The sequence below is a fragment of the Protopterus annectens genome, chromosome 15.part0 (genome assembly GCF_019279795.1).
Source record: "Protopterus annectens isolate FY-2018-M chromosome 15.part0, PAN1.0, whole genome shotgun sequence".
Lineage (NCBI taxonomy): Eukaryota > Metazoa > Chordata > Ceratodontiformes > Protopteridae > Protopterus > Protopterus annectens.
The window spans coordinates 303,303,887-303,327,265 of NC_056749.1; the positions used below are offsets into that span (position 1 = coordinate 303,303,887).

Consider the following 23,379-nt stretch of genomic DNA (forward strand, 5'->3'; position numbering starts at 1 on the left):
GCCTTGGCTTCATATATGGTGTTTTGGTAAGGCTTGGATTATAGAAGCTGCAACTTGGTCCTCTGAACATACTTTTACAAAGCAGTACAACCTTGATTCCTTCTCTAGGTCTAGATCAGGCTTTGCCAAGACCATTCAGCAGGGGCTTCTGCGCCCTTCCCCTTCCACCTCCCAAATGTAAGGTAGGGTAATCTACCCATATAGCCAAGGCTACTGCAGCAGTGATTTATGATGAACTTAGTGCAGTTGTGTAAGTAAACTTACCATAACAGTTGATGACGGAAAGATCACTGCTGCAGTAACTGCTCCCTCCCACCATCCCCTTTTGTTTTTTTTTATTCTGCCAGGGTGGGTGTGTGTGTGCGTGTGTGTGTGTGTGTATGTACATATATGTGTGTCCAAAATAAAATACCATGATCGACATAGCTAAAAATAAATGGACTTTATTGACAAAAGTGATAAGCACTTTTGTGTTAACATAACCCTTCTTCAGATCAACTGACAAATGAACAAGCACATATTTGAAGTGTAAAACAGCCAACAAAATTCCTCCTATAAAACACCAAAATATTCGGCCAATCAAAGCTGGAACACTAATTAGATGCAAAACTGAACCAGTCTTCACATGAGGTAATGAGGCAATCTGTTTCTATAGACCAGTGACTGTACATAGCATTTCACCAATGAGATGAATGCAACAGTAACATACGTCATTATTAGGTAACTCATGAATGTAGTGACCTGTATATCACATAAGTCTCCTTTTGTCAAAGCGTTTAGCAAACATTATTTGAACAATAACCCCTCATTGATATTTAATTCTGTTATTACTTCATTTTTAAAAGTGACAAACATTAATTGAATACCTCTCAAAACACTATAAATATGATACAGTAAGCATTAATATCAAAGACCAATCAAGAGCATAAGTTTAAAATGGTTGCCAATCAAAAAATACTAAAGTTGTCAGCCTATGACATGTAAAAACTGATGGCATCATCCAATAAAAGTATAAAATCTCTTTCACCAGTTAATGGGATATTATCATTTGTTGGCCAGTCAGAGTTTGTATTTATATGGATTTCAACCAATGTAATATTGGACTCTATATAGGTTCATATTTAACATCAAAAATTATTTTTTAGTCCTTATCAAGTGACCTGATATAAATAACTTGCAGTGAAGTATTAACTTTAACGATTGCCATTCGATGAAAAATAACAATGATAGTGAGCAAAAGTGCAGCATTTCCATCTAAAATTTTAAATGATGAGGATGTCTAAAACACAATTACATGTACAATATGGAAAGATGTCTTTTCTGAATATGGCGACAAGTTTTAGTTAAATAAGAAAGAAATGAATAAGTTTTTACATGGTTGTTTTAATATGTACTGAACCTTAAGGAGTTAATGTTGACTAAACTAGGGGTAAGATGTTATTGGAGTGTTTTGAACACATAACCTAGTTCAAAGACCTTTAAATGGAATGTTTTTGAGGGAATTGTTATCCAAGGAAGTTCTGTTTAGTGGAACGAAAAGCGCTTAATAAACAGTGTTGTTTTATTAGACTTTACTTGGTTGGCCTCCTTCGACACCTTTTTATGTTTATTTTTAGTTTGTTGGTCTATTGTTTTTCTTTTTTCCGCTTGTGGTTTTGGTATGGCGTCTGAAGGATTTAACAGCACAAGTTTAACCCAGAGCAGCAACGATGATGTGGGTAATCTAACAGCATTGACAGCTATGCTTACACAACGAATGGATGACTGTATCATCCAGACTGGACTCTCTTGACTTGCAGCTTTTAAGTCAACAAACACAATGAGAAAAAAAACAACTTTAATGTGAGCCAAGGAAAGGTTGGTGCAACAGCTACTACATTTACTTCTGCTGTAGCATCTTCCCCTAGAGATAGCCAGCCTGGTGCAAGTGCTGCCTTGCATACAACATACTTGGAGAGACCGCAATAACTGTATCCAAATAGCAGCAATAGAACCCTACCAAATAGTGTGTCTCCCTCTGGGCTTATTGATGTCTCACCCTTGGACAATTGGCTTAGTGAACCAATGTTATTGAACATGGAAGTGGCGAGTACAATAGGATGACATCCGGCTGGAGGGAGTGTAAATATAGAAACAAAACTTAATACGTTGGACTCTAAATTATTGAAGTATAAGAAACTCCAACTAGAGATTGTGTACTTTTGTGAATGTATGAAAGAGAACATCGTACCAAAAGGGCTGCATTTTTGGGGTTGGAGGCAGGTTCAATATTCCATCAGGGCCTGCTTAAACTTTTTGATGAACATGAGACTGAATTGGAGCTGATGTCCAAACATTATAAATTAGCAGTTGAAAAGATCGAAGCTGACAATTGTGTCTCTAGACCAGGAAATAAAACTAGACATTCACTTTGATCGGTACCGGTGTGATTATGACCGTATCTTCACAAGTATTGACCGGTACCTAGATAAGCTTTGTGAAACAAAAATTAAATAGGCACCGCAGGGACTATAGTAGTGGTTCTGCTTACCCCAGACCACCACCCTCTCAGGTATGGAACCCAATTGGTCAAAGAAGCCTGGCTGGAAATGACATGAGAGGGAATGAAATGCTTAGACAAACTGAACTGACCTTAGTTGACACAGACGAGGCAAACCACCACAACACGAACCCTGCGCACAGGAGTGACAGAATTGCTGCAAATAAGAGGAGCAACCAGGGTCAACCCCAGGGGCAAGATACAGAGCAAATGGGTTATAACACTAACTACCAGCGAAATGACAACCAAAATTTTCACAACAGGAGGCAGAACCACAACCCAGAGAGAAGGACCCAACTTCAGAAGAACAACAGACGGAAAACGAGCAAGAGGTGACTAATGTTAATGCTGACTTTGAGAGAAATTGACAAAGATGTCAATTGATTTTAAACAAGGACAAAGACTTCACAGTGTATAACTATTCACCATTTGACTTTGAAAGTGGACTGGTTGAGCTTTTATCAAAAGGTTTTACTTTTGTACCAGATGAGTGAGCAGATGTAGCCAGAGCACAGTTAGATTTAAAAATGTTTGTCAGGAAACTGAACTTAAACAGGGGAACAAAGACACTATGAAGGACTATTTATGTGTTGCTAGTATGTTTAACCCTAACCCCCCCCCCCTACTGCATCCTGCATTACTGCTGTTTGAAAAAAAAATGTGAACTTGATTTTAGGAACTGTTTGTTGAATGATAATAGAAACAGTAGTGGTAAGCACTTGAATATAACTAATGTAGAAAGAATGCTTCTAAAGGACCTACAGGCTCTCCCAGTGAGAGTGATGAAGCCTGATAAAGGGGGTGGAGTTGTTATAATGAGTACAGACTTATGCAACCATAAAATGGAATCGATATTGCAAAGTGACTAATATCAGAGTGTATCTAAGATCGAAGTAAACAAAGCATATCTGCGGATTACCTCTTACATCACTGATATGTTAATCGAAGTTAGAATAGACATCAAAACATTTAATTATTTGTCTATGCCTACAGCTAAACATCCTGTAATCTTTGGCATTCCCAAGGTGCATAAAAACACTATTGACCCACCCATGAGACCCTTAGTAGACGCTAGAAATTATATCGCTTACCCATGTGCAAAGCTGATTGACAGTATCTTGACGAAATACATCAAAGAAGATTCGCAGATATATAAAGACTCATGGTCCTTCCTCAACAGTTTGAACAACTTAGAATACATAGATATCTTCATCTTCTTAACGGTTGATGTTAAGGACCTATACACGTCTGTCCACCATGGTGAAGGAACCGAACGGGTATGCCAGATACCGAGGGGAAAAGGGGCAACAGCTAACTAAATCAGTTTAGTGGAAGAACTCCTTGATATAGTCCTGTCTAACAACTTCATTAGCTTTGATAGAGACATTTTTCTACAAAAAATAGGTGTAGCAATGGGTTCTCCTTGTGGAGCTAGTTTCTCAAATTTAGTAATGGCCTACTGGAACAGGAGTACATCAACAAGAATGTTTACATCCGTGGAGAGATACATTTCTACACAAGATTCTTGGACGATATATTCCTAATTATATAGCAAAAGAATTGGTAGACTACTTTTAATTCTATCACTAATTTTCTACAGTTTACTTGTAGCTTTAATGAAGACATCATATCATATTTGGATACCGAAATTAGGAAGGACATGAACCATTGTAGATATTTAACAAAAATTTACAGGAAGGCAACATATTCAAACGCATTCCTACACTTTTCAAGCTGCCACACATTTCACCAAAAACAAACTGTGGTGAAAGGTCAACTGGTTAGGGCTGCTAGAATGGTGTCAACAGATGAGGACTTCATCCAGGAATGTGAAATTTTGGGTAACATGTTCCACAAACAGGGATATCCCTAATGCAGGAATTAACAAACGAAGTTCAAACTAAAAGGGAAAATGGAGTTTACAGACCAGTTTTAGCACAGGCAAGCATTACTTTAGTAGACACGGACACATACAATGGGGCAAATGATCTAGGTACTGTAAAGGAAAATACCTTCAGTATCACATACAATTTTATCACAACATTTAACCTTAACGCTACAGATTTAAGGAATATAATATGCAAAAGCTGGAGTTTATTAAGCGAACAAGGACCCCTACAGAATGAATTTAACAAATCACCTCAAGTGATTTTTAAGAGGGGAGCAATTTAAAAAGCATACTAGAATCACACAGTAGCCCTGTAGCTAGAAACCCAGGGATGTTCCCCAGTGGCATGTGTAACTATTGTAAACACATAACCACTGGACAAATCTACACTGTTAGGGGTAAAGAATACCATTTAAGGAAAAAACATACTTGTAACTCTAAGATGATTGTATATGTTGCCCAATGTCAATTATACCCATCCTTCTGTGTAGGTAAAATGGACCGTAAATTCAAAGTGAGAACATACAAACGCCTATATAGTATACGGAAGGCAAAACTTGAGAATGCTTTAACGTATCACGTGCAGGAACACCCTAAACACTGCTTTAAATTTAGAGCCATAGACCAAGTAAATATTGATAAGCTGGGGGGGTGGGGCCTAGTTCCCTTATGTTAGAACACTTGGAATTACTTTGGCAGTCAAAACTTAATGCCAGTCAACGGCCAGGACTTCATGAAATTAGTTCTATCTTGTGCATCTTAAAACTGAGAAGTTTAGCAAGGTAGAACCTATTACTAAAATGTTTGAGATTAGTGGTGAATGTGGCTTATTGTATTGTTTTTAAACTACATATACATATGGAAAGATGTCTTTTCTGAATATGGCTACAAGTTAAGAAAGTAGAAATGAAGAAAGTTTTTACATGGGGGGTTTAATATGTACTGGACCTTAAGGAATTAATGTTGACTAAACTAGGGGTAAGATGTTATTGGAGTGTTTTGAACACATGACATAGTTCAAATACTTTTAAATGGAATGTTTTTGAGTGAATTGTTATCTGAGGAAGTTCTACTATTTAGTGGAACAAAACGCTTATTAAACACTATTGTTTTATTAGACTTCACTTAGTTGGCCTCCTTCGACACCTTTTTATGTTTATTTTTAGTTTATTTTATGTATATATATATATATATATATATATATATATATATATATATATATATATATATATATATATATGTGTGTGTGTATTTTATATATATATATATATATATATATATATATATATATATATATATATATATATATATAAAATACACACACAGACACAGTATGTATGTGTGTGTGTATGTATGTGTATATATATATATATATATATATATATATATATATATATATATATCTATATATAAATTATGCATACACACATACATATATATATGTGTGTGTGTAGCTATACATCTCTCTCCCTATATATATATATATATATATATATATATATATGTGTGTGTGTAGCTATACATCTCTCTCCATATATATATATATAATATATATATATATATATATATATATGTGTGTGTGTGTAAATGTGTTTATATATATATATATATATTTATATATAGATATATATATAATATACACACACACACGCGCGCATATACTCCTGTGCAACTAGATATTTTATATATATATATATATATATATATATGTGTGTGTGTGTGTAAATAATGTGATATAGCTGTATTTACTCATAGCTATGTCCTTTCAGGGTTTCGCCTCCCTCTCTCAGTTGGGCATGAATGCTGTGAAAGGCTGGGCACTCAAACTTGTGTTTTTTAGGCTTACTGGTTTTAGTATGTGGAAGGTGCCATAAAGCTTTGGAAGCTGGCTGGCTGTTCTATCCTTGGCAGGATATAGTCTCAATAGCTAAGGCTACTGCTGCATTGATCATTCAAATATTTACTGCTCTGTTAAGTTTTCTTACACAACTGTACGTTTTTTTTTTTTTTTTCCAGAAGGTAGGGCCACTGAGACCAGAGATCTTTTTTATAGGCAGCTCTGGAGCTTAAAGAATTGTGGCAATTTCAATGAGACTTCCAAGTTTGTATCTTATCTGTTCCAGAGCCTCTACTTGGATACAGAGAAGTTGGAAAATAGCCTGTTGCATTGCTCATAGAAATGTTACTAATCCCGTTTTTTGTTAGCAGGCATTTCTGACTAATAAATGAATTATGAGTGCAGTTGTATAAGATGTTTAGATTGGCATCTGGTGTCTGTATGTCTTTGGGCAGGCCTGATTTAATTTTGTTTCAGCACTGGGCGAAACTTCACTTTCATTTTCTCTTGTTCATTTTGTAGGGAGAGTTTGCGGGCCAGTGCATTCTTTATGGCACTGTTAAATGCAATAGCTCTGTAGGAGAGTGTACTGCCACATCATTCAGTAATGTCTCCCTCTGCTATTTCGTGTGTGGAGTCTCTGTGTTTGTGTCACTTTACTGTTTCGCTGTCGTTTTGCACCGGATCTATACTATCTTTATCGGTGAAACCACAAGGTAGGTGATACTTACCTAATGATAGTAATTTTGATGTTATGAAAACATGTGATGCCTGTTGTATGTTCTTGTTAGAAATTTGGTTCCTGATCAGAGCAAATAATCTTCAGTTAATTGGAAGTAGAATGTAGTTGTCACTTCTTAAATACTTATCATGACCTTATGATCCAAGTCAAATGTATGAAGGTAAATAAGTCTTGGTAATCCTGTGTAACTCCAGAATGCATAGCTCATGTTCCAAGTAATTCTTCACCATTATCTTCTTTTTTTTAATCCAAAATGTTATTTATTCTGTACAGCAGCATTGGCTAGTGTACTTAATGCTGTGCTGTTTATTCTAGAAGCTCGATGAAGTCTAGAATGTGGAAGTTTTCATTACATGTGTTAATATCTTTTTAAATTATAGGTTCATGGATTAGTACTAGGCTAACTACCTTTATGAGCCATTTTGAGCCTAGCCAGTTGTCCCATGTGCGATTCAAACCCTGTACTTTGTGTTTGTAAGGTAAACACCTTAACCATTATGCCACCTTCCTTCCCCTGATATGTCTTTCTTTGACAGTTTTTATATTGACTGTAATGTATTTTTAATAAAATGTTTGACAAGGGGTTATTATGCCACAAAAATGATTCAGTTATACACTTGGGCTATGCTGCCTTGCCTGTGTTACAAAACTTTTTGTACTGCTTTGCTGTGTAAGTAAAGCACCACAACATAATTTCAAGTGTGGCATGCACTACTCCCCCAAGGTAAAAGTTAAGTCAAATAAATAAAATTCAAGTACTATCTAACTTTATAGTGATGGACCCATGTCCACATAACTGCACCACGGCCTTGTAACCTTGCAGAAATATAAGCGGTCATATCTCACGTTCTGTCAGAGGACTGAATAATGAGGAACTAAATTAGAAGAAATGAGAAAAAAAATAAAATGTTTTGAAAAAAATGAAAACATTTAAAATATGGATTTTAAAGCATAAAGTGTAATATAACGACGTCCATGAAGGAGCTGTACTTCTCCAAGTGTGTAGTAATTATGACTTCTTGGGCTTTGCTATCAAGGTCATAATTAAGTACTGCACACCTTCCAAATTACAGCTTCCTTGAAAACATTTGTCTGATAAGATGTCCATCATCTGTAGCCCACAAGACTGTTACTAAAGAAAACATGAGAATTGCCCATCTGCCATGTTATGCCACTTATCTAAAACTTAGTTATTTCACTCGTTTCAATATTAGACAGAGAAAAACGAGCAAATGGATACTGACAGTCGTGCTGGTTATTGGTCGAATTTTGGTCTGCATTTTTGTTGGCACAAAATGCTAAATTCTGCTATATTCTGCAACAGTCATGGTAAGTAATTTTCTTTCACAATCACCCAGGCCTTTCTTTATGTCCCATCCTCTGTTTAAAAAATACCAGTAGTTTGGTTTTATCTGTACTATCTATATTCCATGCATGTTCATGTCGTCTTGGAGAAGCACATAATGATTTTTATTGCCTCATTTGCTTGCAGTTTAAAGTGTTCCGTAACAGTTTCAGTTACCTCAGGCACCATGACATGTGATGCTTCCAGAACCATCCTGCATTTTCTTGACATTAGTACCTATTTTTTGTCACCAAATTTAAAATTACAAGCTTCATGAAATGTTTTCCTCTATGTGATCTCACTGAAAGGTTCATTGAACTTTAAGTGATGTCATCATAGAGAGTGTGTAGAATTTCATCCATAGACTTTGATGTCCCGTAGTGCATGAGTTGGCTCCCATCCATCTGTGGATGCACCCAATGCTGTCCATGATGTGATGTTTGCAAAAGAAGTTTACAAAACCTTTTGTTTAGAAGCCACCCACATAATTTTGTTAGGATGGACTAGAAAATATATCGGAACACTTAAGTTAGAAAGTGCCACGATGTTTGGACAGCTGCAATGGAACACTTTAATCTAACTGCCACAACCCAGGTATCATCATGTACTTCAACGTTTTCCAGTGTCCAAAGTCTTGTTCACAATTCAAACAGAAAGCCAGCCTGGTCAGCCTTTGGAATGCTACGTATCTGCATTGCAGCATTTCGTGGCTTTTACTCATCAGGAAAAAAAAATCTATCCTGCCTATAAAGGTTCTTGATTCTTCTCTTCCACCATTCATACCTGTGTGAGGATTTAGCATTTTATTACTCAGACACTTGGCAGCTGCATATCGCTGACTTTGTCAAGGAGACTAAAGTAGCATCTTTAGATTTCTCTCTCTCTCTTTATTTTTGTGGCTTCTTTTCAGTCGAGCTGATCAGTACCTTTAAAGTTTGGGAAGGAATGGACAGTGCCATTGCTGTTGCTGTGGGTGTAAGTTCTAACCCTCTGCAGCTTATTTTTTAACAGGATACAGAGGAGGAAACATTGTGTGTGGTATTAGAAGTGCACACAGTAACAGCAACAACAGAGCGCTGTAAAAAGGCAGTCCCCCTCAGTCTGGTTTCCAGCAGGGTTGAGGACAGTGAGGTTTGTGTTCTCAGTGCTACCCAGGAGGCCATAGTCAGCCTATGGGTAAACTGCAATAGTTCTGAGACTTTGACTGTTGCACTTTAAATTTGTTTGGGGTTTGGATTCTTTGTGCTTCATTTGCTTGCAGTTTATATATTTATTAATATTTGATTACCAGGAATCTCTGGCTAGATAGCCATTTTCAGCGAAGGCCCAGAGAGAAAAACTCCAAAGTATTACAAAAACATTTAACAATTTTACAATCCTCAAAATAATACAGAAACCTCTACAGTTTAAATAATTATACCAAATTAGACAATGTGAAAACATTGGTTAAGAATATATACAACTTTTGTGATGATTATTTAATACTTAGAGAAGTTCAAACAGGAATTGGAATATGAAGTGAGACAAAAATGGGATTATGGCATATTTAGAGTCTGGAGTGAAACTGACTGAAGTAAGAAAGTGAGCAAAGGAAGGAAAGTAATGGGATGTAAGGTATGAATGGGTACTTGTTTATATTTAGGGATGTAGTTTATCCTAGTATTGAGCAAGAACGGAGCCAGATTTTGGCTAGGAAGTCTTCCAGAATGGTTTTAAAACGGACTGAAGGGAGAACTGATAAGGTTTCAAATCTTAATGTACATCCATATGTAGCACTTTGGATAGCTAACTGGCTAGCTGACAGAACACATCTGAAAGTTGGTGAATCCTATGAATGTTAAAAAGTAACTAGTGGAGTCCCATGTGTCTCTATATCAGGTCCCCTCCTCTTTGTCATTTAGTTCATTGATAATCCAATACAACATCTAAAGCTTGTGATTTTGTTTGCTGATGATTGCAACTTTGGTGCCATTGTTAGCCCACCCACCGATACTTGAATGATCTCAAAGGACTGGTGGTTCAGGCGAAAAGAGTACTAGCCGTTTCCCCCTCACAAATCCTATTGCTGCTCTTGCTAGCTGTTCAGTTCTATTAAAAAGAAGTGGCAGGGAAGGAGATCTTGGAACTATTTCAAAAAACGCCATACAAATGGTCTTACCAGATTGTAAAAACACAAGGTATTATTCCAGGTTCTTTTTGGTGTCAAAGAAAGAGGGCATTAGGCTAATTTTTAGATTTTGGCAACCTACATACCTGTATTCTAAAAGAAAACTTTCAGTTGGTCTCACTGCAGTTGGGTCTTCATTGTCAGAAGGAGAATGAATGTGCTGTTTAGAACTCCAAGATGCCTTATCTCCACATCAAGATAGTTGGGGAGGTTTGTATGCATGCAAATCAGAATTGGTCATTACTATTTCAGAACCCTTCCTTTTGGTCTGATGTTTGCCCCCCAGAGTAAACACCAAGTGCTTGCCAGTAGTAACAAATCATGTAAGGCTGTAGTGAGCCAAAGCTTTCCCATGTGTAGATGACTGGTTCTGTGGAAGGCCATCTCACATGGATTTGCTGCATCAGTGGAAGACACTTTTTCACTTTTCTGTTCCCCTCACAAAGTCCCATTTACTCTCATTTCAGTCTTTTGCATTTATAATAGTACACACATCCCAAAGACATGCTGCAGGTGGATTGGACACTCTAAATTGGCCCTAGGTGTGAGTGTGGGCGTGTGTGTGCCTTCTGTGGAAGGTTGGGCGCTGGGCGGGCAACTCAACACTGTACAACTCCACTGCCAATCATGAGCAGACAAGGAGATCTGCTGTGGTGACCCCTAACCAGGAAAAGCTGAAAGAAGAAGAAGAAGTGGTACACATTTGACACTGATACTCTGCTGGAGCCCTTCCTGCCTTAGCACAGGGTGGTATCTCTTTAGTTGCTGCACAGGGCTCAGTGTGCTCTAGCAGCAGCATGTCTTAAAAGCCTTAGGCCTTATGGCACTACAGATTTTGTGCTCTTGGGTCATTTTTCACATAGTCCTTTAGTGGGAAGTTTATATTCAATGGTCTTGTCATTTAAGTATCTTATCCAGCTTTAATCATAAGACCAGCTTACAATTAGATAACCCTTTTCTACTCGGATATCTCAGATCAAAGTTACCATTGATATGTCAGCTTGTAGGATGGTTTGGGGAAGACAACAGTGGACAGATGGTTTGTGGCACCCAGTTTCCTTAAAAGTTTCATTTTATGTATCATTGTCTTGGAAATGAAGGCAGTGCTCCTAACCTTGTTAGCCTTTCAGAAGTGCCTGCTGTAGGGGGTCAAACTGTTTATTCAAACAATGTTGTTTCTTATATCTGCAAATGGGGAAGAACTCTTTCCTAAACTCTTTGTCAGGAGGTAGTAAAAGTATAGTAGTGTGCCTTCAACTTGCAATATTTCAGTAGTGATCCAAGTAAGAACTATTGCTGTGAAGACCAGTTTCTGGAAAAAAAGAGCTAAAGCGGTTTTAACAAAAAAAAATTCAGATATACCATAAGATAATGTAAAGCTGAATATGAATTGAGTAGCAACGTCTACAAATGATAATGTAAGTATTCCCTCTTCAGCTGTACTAGGAAACTTTAGAAGTAGTACTTACCATTGCTCTTCACTGAAAACTATAATCACACGCTGTGTTTCTAATGTTTTAAGTTTTAATAAGAAAACATGAATCTTTTCTCTTCTGGTCTTTGCTGAAAATGAGTTTTGCTCTGTTGGACTATCCCAGTCAACAAATGGAAATGAATTAACTAACTTGTCAGGAACAATACTACCTAGTTGGACCCCGAGTTAATAGCCAGTATTCTACTGGACATATTTAGTGCTACCTTCAGATCATCCACCCACATAGTTGTTCCCTTTACCTTGCCCTCTCCTAGAATCACTATGCATCAAGTGCTGATGGCTGTGTCCAGAGCTAAAAACACCACATCCATGGACTTTGATAACTTACTTGGTTGCCTAGTACCAAGCGCAGCCTGTCTGAACCTGTTTGTTGTCCTTTTAACCTCAGCCTCTCAACAGGTTATGCACCTGAAGCTTGGAGAACACCCACTGGGATGTCATTAATCCAGGAAACTATAGACCCATTAACGCCTCTAGTATTATATGCCAGGGCTATGGAATGTATAATTTCTGAGCTCATAAATCCAAATAAAGGAAATTTCTTAACCTTGTATCCAAACCAGTTTGGCTTTTTCAAAGATGGATGTTTCCTTAACTTTGAGAACTACTTTGAAAAAGTCACAGAAGCTGTGAGCAGTGGTCATTCTGTGTATACTGCCTAGCTTGACTAAGGCCTTAGGTACATTTTCCCATACAGGTATTATTTATATTTTATGTATTTATTGATGTTTGATTACCAGGAATCTCTGGCTAGATAGCCATTTTCAGCGAAGGCCCAGAGAGAAAAACTCCAAAGTATTACAAAAACATTTAACAATTTTACAATCCTCAAAATAATACAGAAACCTCTACAGTTTAAATAATTATACCAAATTAGACAATGTGAAAACATTGGTTAAGAATATGTACAACTTTTGTGATGATTATTTAATACTTAGAGAAGTTCAAACAGGAATTGGAATATGAAGTGAGACAAAAATGGGATTATGGCATATTTAGAGTCTGGAGTGAAACTGACTGAAGTAAGAAAGTGAGCAAAGGAAGGAAAGTAAGGGGATGTAAGGTATGAATGGGTACTTGTTTATATTTAGGGATGTAGTTTATCCTAGTATTGAGCAAGAACGGAGCCAGATTTTGGCTAGGAAGTCTTCCAGAATGGTTTTAAAACGGACTGAAGGGAGAACTGATAAGGTTTCAAATCTTAATGTACATCCATATGTAGCACTTTGGATAGCTAACTGGCTAGCTGACAGAACACATCTGAAAGTTGGTGAATCCTATGAATGTTAAAAAGTAACTAGTGGAGTCCCATGTGTCTCTATATCAGGTCCCCTCCTCTTTGTCATTTAGTTCATTGATATCCAATACAACATCTAAAGCTTGAGATTTTGTTTGCTGATGATTGCAGCTTTGGTGCCATTGTTAGCCCACCCACCGATACCCAGTTACAGCCAACAAGGGTTCGACCATGCCTGCTCTTGGTATAAGGGCAATGGTTTCAAATTAAAAGCTAAAATATAGTGTCGTCCTGTCTGGAAAATGGAACATCTACAGTTCCTTTCAAGTAAACAGCACACCCCTTCAAACTGATATAGTTAAGAGAGATCTGAGCACATGTGGTGGTAACTTATGGTCATTTGACCAACGTATTTCCACAACAGTTTGGAAACCATTCTGTCTAGCCAAATTAATCTCAAAGTTGTTCTCTAGATGTAAAACATTTATACTCCCCTTATATTCATCTCTTTAGACCCATCATCAGATATAATGCTCCTCTGTGGCATGTATATGTCCAAGTATATCACTCAGCTTGAGAGATCCCAGAGATTCAACTTAAACATACTGGAAAATATTAACATAGAACCAAACACTGTAATACTGAGTGATTTTAACTACCCTGCCATTAACTGGGAAAACTACTCGTGTACCAACACCTTTGCCCAACGGTTCTTGGAATTCATAAATTCCAACACCCTGGATCAACTAATCCATAGTCCCACCAGGGGCTCCAATATCCTAGACCTGATCATTACCAACCTGGGAAATCGATGCTCCACACCTATGGTCACCCCCCTCGTTAGTCGGGTCTTACCATAAGCGAATAACCGTTAACATCCACATCCCCCCCCCCCAGTAAGGAAACCTCCATAAAAAAACTTCTCCAAAGCCAACTTCATGCTACTCAAGTCAGAAGTGACAAACTTCATGACACCCATGCAGACGGGAGCTGAAAGTTCAACTGCTGAATCCTACACTCAGGCACTGTACGAGCACATCCACTCATGCATGAATCGTGCCATCCCAAATAGAACCAAGATGCTCTCATCTAAAAAAAAAGGAAGGCAATCTGGTGGTCCCCTGCCATAAACAAACTTTACAACAAAAGGAAGAAACTGTTGCAGAAAAGAGGAAAATCCCAGGATGCAAAAAACTCCCTTACCAGCCTCAGTAAGAAACTGAGATCCCTCATAAAATCCTCCAAAGCTAGTTACGAAAATAAAATTGCCAAAGATTCCAAAGACAACCACAAGGCATTCTATAACTATGTCAAGAATCTAAATGGCAATGCTCAGATCTGCTCTGAGCTAAAACAGAATGGCATTAAATATACTGATCCCAAGGATATTGCCAATATCCTGGCAGATCGATTCAGTGCCAACTTCACCCCCCTCTCACCCCCTAAATGGCCCATCTCAATACCGGAAGATTGCCAAATTCCGGTAATAATGGCCACACAGGTAAAAAACGCACTCTCCAAAGCTAAGAATACAGGATCCATGGGACCAGATGACATCCCGGGCTGTGTACTACATGAACTACAATATGAACTGGCACCTCACCTAAGTGTCATGTTTAATCATAGCCTCACCTCAGGATTCGTGCCCACTGAGTGGCGCAGAGCTACAGTTATCCCACTCCACAAGGGGAGGATCCACCTTGGATCCCAGAAACTACCGTCCCATCAGTCTGATGAGTCTTATGTGCAAGGCCATGGAGCGTATTATCATGGAACTTATAAACAAAGGCATTGGCAACCTTCAAACACTAGACCCCACCCAGTTTGGGCCGATCTTGTCTCCTGAACCTGATTGACTTCTTCGAATCAGTCTCCAGAGCCATGGACAAGGGTAAGGTGGTCCACACAGCCTATCTAGACCTTGCCAAGGCCTTTGACACCATCCCCCACTCTGGAATCTTAGATAAATTTACTAAGCTGGGCATTAATCCCTACGTCACCCATGGGTTGCTAACTGGCTTACTGATAGAACCCACACTGTAAAAGTAGCCAACTCCAAATCCAGCTCCAGACAAGTGACAAGTGGAGTACCTCAGGGTTCAGTCCTGGGACCGCTCTTGTTTGGCATCTACTTCTCTGAAGTACAGGCCAACACTAAGGGACTCTGGCTAACAAAGTTCACAGATGACTGCAAACTGGGAGCCATTATTGAATCCCCAAAATGATGTGGATACTCTACAACAGGGCCTTACAGAAACAGATGCCTGGTGCCAGAGCCATGGGCTCAAGCTCAATGCCAAGAAATGTATAGTTATCCCCTTTGGGAAAAAACCTGTATCCGTGAATTACCATTTAGGTGGCAGTACACTAAACACCGAAAGTGTGATAAGAGACTTAGAGACACAGGTGGACAGTGGTCTCACCTTCGATAACCACCTCGCCATAACAGTCAGGAAATCCTTCTATGTGGCACACCTCATCACTAAGGGCTTTTCATCCAGAAAAAAGGAGGTCATTGTCCCACTGTATTCATCCCTCGTTAGACCCATTATAAAATACAATGCCCCGTTTGGTATGTACCTCTCAAGACATCTGCAATAACTGGAAAGGCCGCAGACATACCTCACTAAAAGAATCACAGGCCTAAAGCAGATACCCTACGCTGACCGCCTTAAAAAACTCCAGCTATACTCTTGTCGCATATCGTCTACTCAGAGGCGATCTCTGCTTAACATACAAGGCCATGTCAAACCCAGAGCTGTTGGACATGCTACACTTAAAGAAATCCCAATCCCTCAGAGCCACATGCTCCAGGGATCTAAACCTTGTCATCACAATAAATAAAACCTGCTGGAGGGATAGGTTCCTGACCCAGAGACTCCCCAGACTCTGGAATAGATTGCCCATACATGTCGAGCAGAGTGCCTCTTTGGCCCTCTTCAAAAGGAACCTTGACGATTGGATTGGAGAAAGGAAATTCACCCCGGGGATCACGTCATTCACCCTGATAGACAGGGGTCCAGGGAAGTAAATAGTGTGGGAAGAAATAGCCAGGGAATTGTTATGGCTAGGCTTGTATAGGCCCTAGCGCTGATAGCCTAGTACCAACCTATGAAAAAATTATGGGCTACTTTTTGTTACTCTGCTAGACTAACAGCCCTCTCTTTGTATGTTGTCTCTTACCGGCTTTTCCTTGATAATCTTTGCCTTAAAAAAACTTGAACTCTGCTTGTTCAGACTCCTTTATCTCAACAGAAACTATTCTTCTCAAGCACCTGCACCACAGGCTCACTGTTAAGTACTAAGCTAGCTGCTCTTGCAAGCCATTTTAAGCCTAGCTAATTTCCCCTTCAAAGCTGAGAATCAGACCCTGTATCTTGTGTCTGTGAGGTAAACACCTTTAACTATTATGCCAAACCTATTTCAGTACTGAAATCATTTATCAAAATGTGTTGTTAAACACCAAGGACCTTCATCTAGAGACCCGTTTGCAAGATGTATTCCTAATCAGGGTATTCCCCACTTTTAGACTAAACGTCTCCAACATTTTAGACAAAGCACCAGTCTCATTACATTGGTGAAATCCTCATGTAAACAGGGTATATAATAAAAGAAGAAAACTCATGGCCAGTATCAGGAAAAGCAACTTCCTCAGACAAGTGCTCTTCTATACAACTAACGCAGAAACGAAAAGGTCTAAAGCTATATCCTGAACCTTAGAGGTAACACACAACAGTGTACTGAACTAGTGTTGAAGGGTACTACCAACACCAATCAGAGTGATGTAGCAAATCTACTGGCTGATAAATTCAGCTCAAACTTCACCCCCCCCCCCCCCGTTCCACCAGGTGAAATCCCCTCCAATATATTTCTCCCAGCTATCGGTAGGGACCAGGTGCTGGCAGCACTTGCTAAAGTGAAGAACACAGTCTCCGTCAGTCCCAGCAACATTCCTGGTTGCCTCCTGCATAGTCTAAAACATGATTCATCAAGACCACTTGAGGCACTCTTCAACTACAGCCTTGAAACAGGCTACTTTCCAAGTGAATGGAGGACCACAACAGCCATTAAACCTTCACAACCATCAGCTGACCCAGGGAAATACAGACCCATTAGTCTAACAAGCTTAATATGCAAGGCATGGAACAAATTATCATGGAAGCGATAAATTATGGCATTAACAACGTATAGACACTGGATCCATCCCAGTTTTACTTTAAGGGAAGGTCATGCCTACTTTACCTGGTAGACTTCTTTGAGAGGGTCACCAAGGCAATGGACGAGCATAAAACAGTGAATACTGTGTTTTTTGACCTGGCTTAGGCATTTGATACAGTACCCCACTCAGGCATTTTTGACAAGCTTTCTGAGCTAGGTGTAAACCTTTACATAACTCGCTGGATTGCTTTCTGACTCGCAGGTAGGACTAAAGAAGTCAAGGTTAGTGAGACCACCTACACCAACAGTCGGGTCACCAGTGGAGGGCTCTGTGCTGCACCCGTTCCTATTTGACATCTACTTCTTGGAAGACCAGGCTAACGCTAAAGGCCTCTGGCTCACCAAGTTCACAGATGACTGTAAATTGTAAGCTGTTATAGATTTCCTCCAAGACATAAACATCTTGCAAGTGGGTTTAATACAGACAAATGACTGGTGCCAAAAAAGAGCATTATAATGCCCTTTAGGAAACTGTTAATGCAAGTAAATTACTATATTGATAAAATGCCCCCAAGGGTCGACTCAGTATTAAGGGTTCTGGGAACATATGTAGACAGCAATCTGGTCTTTGACCAACATGTAGCTAAGATAATAAGAAATTAATTCTGTGTCAACCAACTTATAGGTAAGAGTATAGTATCCAGGTGCAAGGAAGTTATAAGACCACTCTATGTGGCCCTTATCAGACATATAATTGAGTACAGTGCCCCCTTTGACTTGTACCTAACTAGACACTTGCAACAGTTGAAATACCCACAAAGGTTTCTCATGAGGAGAATTCAGGGCATGAATACCCTGTCCTACACTGATTACCGAAAGGCCGTCTCTATTCCATCTCCTACAGACTCCTGAGAGGAGATCTTTGCCTGGCTTACAGGGCTTCCTCAGACCCAGCTCTGATGGATCTGTTGCACATGAGCAAAACATACATAATCAGAAACACTAGATCCAGGAATCTGAGCTTCGCTTGTTACAATACCTGTCAACCTCTTAGTGCAAGAAATTTGGACAAAGCCTGACAAAATGGGGGGACAAAGGCCCAAAAATAGGGACATATTTAAAATATTGCTCTAATAAGCTTGTAAAGTTGCTGCAGTAACAAAGTTTGTTTTAAAATGCGTTTTCTGAAGAATTTTATTTCTAAATTTCAAATGCATGTCATTATTTAGTGAGTTCAGCACTCAGATCATCCCAGTGATTTGTCAGAAAAACACACATTTTGAGGAACAGACCAAAAATATGAGCCACAAGTCTGGACAGTTGAGAGGTATGCTTGTGACATAAACAGAATGTGCTGGAAAGAAAGATGTATGTCCAAAAGGATCCCTACACTATGGAATAAGCTCCCCGTCCATGTAAAACAGAGTTCATCACTGACCCTATTCAAATAAAGCCTTGACAATTGGATGGGAAATCATAAACTTACCCCCTGGTCAGGCTTTCATGTCCTTTATGGACAGACCATCAATAAGAAAAGTTTTGTCTACCTAACGCTCCACCTACAAATCTTTAGCTGCCCCCCCCCCCCCCGTGTGTTACTTGGGACACAAATGGTTTGGGGTACGTGGCTAGACTTGTAAGGGCCCTTGTGGTTGGCAGCCTAGTAATAACTTATGAAACCCTTTATCGGCTGTGTGATGGCCTCTCTACCCTGGGCCAGTAATCAGGGAGCTTCAATCCTCACTACTGACACAGATGAAAGACTGTCAGTAAGAACAGGAATGGATTTACACCATATTTTCAAATGTAGTTCTCTGTGTCCAGTACAATTTCCCCCTAGAGCACACAGGGGAACACACTCCAGACCTGGGACTGGACTCTCTCTGTCTCTCTCCAGATCCCAGTTCCAAGTAACTGTCACACCCACACCTGGGTGTTTGATTTTCTCACACATAGACACTTACACTCCTGAGAAGTGCTGGTACAGATTTACTAGCTGTACCCCTTCTGCCAAGAATATAAGGTAACCACACTGCCACTAGTCAACCACTCTCAGGCTTTTACAAGGATATCCAATTATAATGAGTAAAATCAGTACTAATATAAAAGGTAGAGTGTAACCAAAGCAGCAAGGCTTTTTGGAGTGGCCAAGGAGTCACTAAAATAAGCACAAGTACTCTCAGGATATTAAAAATATTCTCGGAAAGACCAGCCACAGTGTAAGGTATAAAAAATATTTTAATAATACATAGTAAGACAGAAAACACTAAATATCTAAGTACAGTAAACACCAGAGTTTTAGTCACAGGAGAAATAAAAAATAACACAATTGAACAGATTCAAACAGGTAGAGAAAAAGCACTACTTAACTAATCTCACTGTATTTCCTGACTGTCTAAAAATAACTGTTCCCTAGCTAGCTTAATACAGCAAGGGAAGATTAGATGCCGAAATGCTTACTTCTACAAGGCAAGATGATGAGCTTCCAACTAATTGAACTGAAGTCAACTAACTGACTGTGATAATTGTCAAAGATCTTTATATCAGGTTCCACAGAAAACAAAACAAACTGCTGTGAGAGTTCCATCCTCTCAGTTCTGGTTATGAAATGACATCACATTTGATCACCTGACTCTGGTACTGTACACACTCAGAGCTTTGCTAAGATCTGTTGCAGCATCTGAAAGCTATAGAACAATTTCAAAAACTTCTATTCATCCCTTCCTGAATTCTTTAGTTAAACATAAACTTTTAATCAGTTATGACAACACTGTTGATACATTTTTAACACAAGCATCTGTACAAGTCAGTGTGACAGTGAAATGACACAAAATTATTTACAAAACTCCAGCTAACTATGCTGGCATATGGTGCACATTCACTGCCTGGCACATATGGCAACACCCCACATCATCACTGGCTGTACTAATTCTGTTCCAGAGCAGCCCAAATCAACACATCCTCAATTACTGTAGGTCCTCCAGATGGAACATTTAACCTGAAACAGGGTAATGTTAGCGTAATAGAAAAGCTACTCCAAAAGCCGAAACTTGGTTCTCTGGTTCCAGACCACCTTCCCCCAGAATATCTTCACCTTGCTTCTGAAGCAATAACATACCTGTAGCCACTGTACTCAATAGGTTTGCCACAGAAATGTTTATATCCCATGTTTGGAAACAATCCCGTGTTGCACTTTTATCATACATCTCTATGAAGGTAGGACACACAACAAGTTGTACAATTACATACCTATTGCCACTCTATCCCTCTCTCAAACATGCTTGAGAACTGCATGATTAAACAAGTTTTTCGCCCTGCAGTAACAAACACCCTGCTATCACCCACTCATTATCGATTTTGCCCAGGTTACAGCACAGAAACGGTCTTATTCTTTCTCAACTATGTTTACCATGACAAAAAAGGACTTTACACAGCTTTTGTCTTCCTTGATCATTTGAAAGACCTAGGATATGACCTCTTATTTCCTCCTTTTCCATAGATGAAGTTGAAAGAACCTTAGCACTCCATCATCCCAATGGTTCAAAAGCTACCTCCCTAACCATTCCCAGTGTGTTATCAACCCGTTTTTCCCATTTTCTACATAAGGTCAGGATGTTGCATCAGTTGTCACCATCTTTCTCAATTCAGTGTCACTCTCCTACCAGCTTGGATGGTCATGCCTGACTGTCGCAGGTCTTCTGTCCATCTTTTTGCTGGAAGCTCTTGTTTTTTTCTTGCCCCGTTATTGTCAATCCCAATTCTTCTTTACTAGATTGCCCTCCGCTTTCCTGTACATATGGCCAGGCTACTGTAATCTGTTCCCTTTGACCTGATTTCCCACAGTGTGCATCCCTACACCCATCTCAGGGACTTCATCTCCATCAGCTTTAGCGTCCTCAACTTCTCTCCCTAGGTTTCTGTACCGTACAGTAGTACTGGTCAAGCCATTGCTTTGTACATTTTATTTTTCAGCTTTTTTGGCTTTCTTCTGTTGCATGCTACCCCAACACACTGCCCATTGGCTACATCACATCTGATTCTAACTTTGACCTTGTCATTCATACTTCATTCTCCTTAACCACACATCACAGATACTTGAATCTGTTTAGTTGTTCTGCTGTGTCCCTTCTATCTCAGTTTTCACCTTTTTTTGATTTCTTCCATTTGCCGCCTTGACAACTGTCTTTCCTGTACTAGGTTTTATCCCATGAGCCTTCATTTTTGCATAAAATCCCCCTATCCATTTGCTGAAGTTCTAGTTCGGCTTCTACTTGTAAGTCACATTTTATGCATACTTTAGCTTCATTAAACTCTCCAACCTCTTTGCTAATGTAGTCCCATCAGCAGTATGAACAGCAGCGGGCTCAGACCTGAACCCTGATGCACAACATCTCTCAGTGGGAATCCCTCTGTGAGTCCAGATACTGTTTGTACCTGTGTCACTGGGTCTTGCACATAGCCTGCACCAGTTCTGTCAGTGTTTCTGGGACTTTGAACCATTGCAGGACTGCTCAAATCAGCTTTCTTGTGACGTCATATGTTTTTTTCTGTCTAGGAATGTCCAGTTGGACTACCTTATCTCTAGCTTCTTCTCAGCTGTTTGTGTGCATACATTGGGTCCTTTGTGCTGGCCTCTGCAGTATACAGTCTTTTAAATGGACACAAACTTATTTTGTCTTCCTACCTACCACCTCATGTGATCCTCTGGAATACATACTTGGACCAATCCTATTTAATGTCTTTATTAATAACATGTACATATCTATTTCCAATGCCAACTTAGTTCAACATGCTGATGTGTCCTTTATTGTTGCCTTTTTCAGCCAACTAGACCTTATTATTCAAAATAATTTTCATCAGCTTGGAAAGTGGGTAGAAAACTCACAGCGCCTTCAGAATGCCTAGTAAAACAAAGATAGTGAATTTTGGTTGAAGTGACATCTGTTACCTTTCAATCTGGAACACTATTTGAACAAGTCAGTCATAACAAACTACATTAGGACAATTGTGTAGATTGTAACTACTTAGATATCCTCAAAAAACCAAGCCTGTTAAATAATTCTAAAACTTGCCTAAATGAACCTGTTGAGTGCATAAACTGTACTTCTGCCTACCGTTTTGTACTCTACCGCCATATTGGGCAGTATTTCTAAAACTTATCTGTCTAAACAGGAACAGACTTGCAGCAAAATTGCCACATTAGCAGTCAGCGCTCCTCACAAAACTCAAACTTTCTCAGGCTACATAATATTAACTAAAGCACATTAACTAATCAGTTAAAAATTATGCACAGATTATTCTCTAAACTAACTAAATGACCAGTACTTCCCACTGTCATTACTTAAGTACAGTAATTCCAGACCCCTTGGATTACAACATCAAAACTTTGTAGACATAGAATCTCTCTGTAGTTATTGCTTGATTTGATTATTTTCTTCTTTGTACAAGTAACCAGGCTATGAATCTCTGAAACTCCAGATATCGAAAATGAACCCAATCATACCAATTTTTTTTTCACAGCTGAAGACTCATTTAGTATCGAACTGAATTTATTCCTTTTACATGATCCCCTCATACTTCAACCGATACTTCACCACCTTGTTTACTGTTACATTTCATTACCCTAACCTACACATCTTCCCTTGTAAATATTCAATTACCTTACATCTCGCCTCTTTATCATTATACATTGACTGACCTACTTCCACCTCCTTCTCTGCTCTTTTCTTCTTCATAGGACCCCTTCTACTACTGCATCAACACAGTAACTTTCAGACTGATTCTACCCTTCCATCTAATCCCGTCACTCTCCATCATTCTGCATCTGTAGTTCTCTCCTTTCCCTTCCTGCCTGGAATTTTGAGCCCTATCACTTTTTAATTTTCTTTTTTTCATCATATGACTTATTTGTAGCTATGTTAAATTTGTGTTTTATTACTGTAAATGCTTGTTAATAATGTGATCTATTGCC

General features: G+C 39.0%; 1 protein-coding gene across 1 annotated transcript in view; it reads left to right on the plus strand.

Moving 5' to 3' along the window:
* TMEM179B (transmembrane protein 179B) overlaps positions 1 to 23,379 on the plus strand; it is a 495,505-nt gene that overhangs the window by 124,009 nt on the left and 348,117 nt on the right. The window contains exon 2 of the mRNA XM_044057072.1: positions 6,787 to 6,980. Coding sequence (XP_043913007.1) covers positions 6,787 to 6,980 — 194 coding nt within the window. The remainder of the gene's footprint in view (positions 1 to 6,786; positions 6,981 to 23,379) is intronic.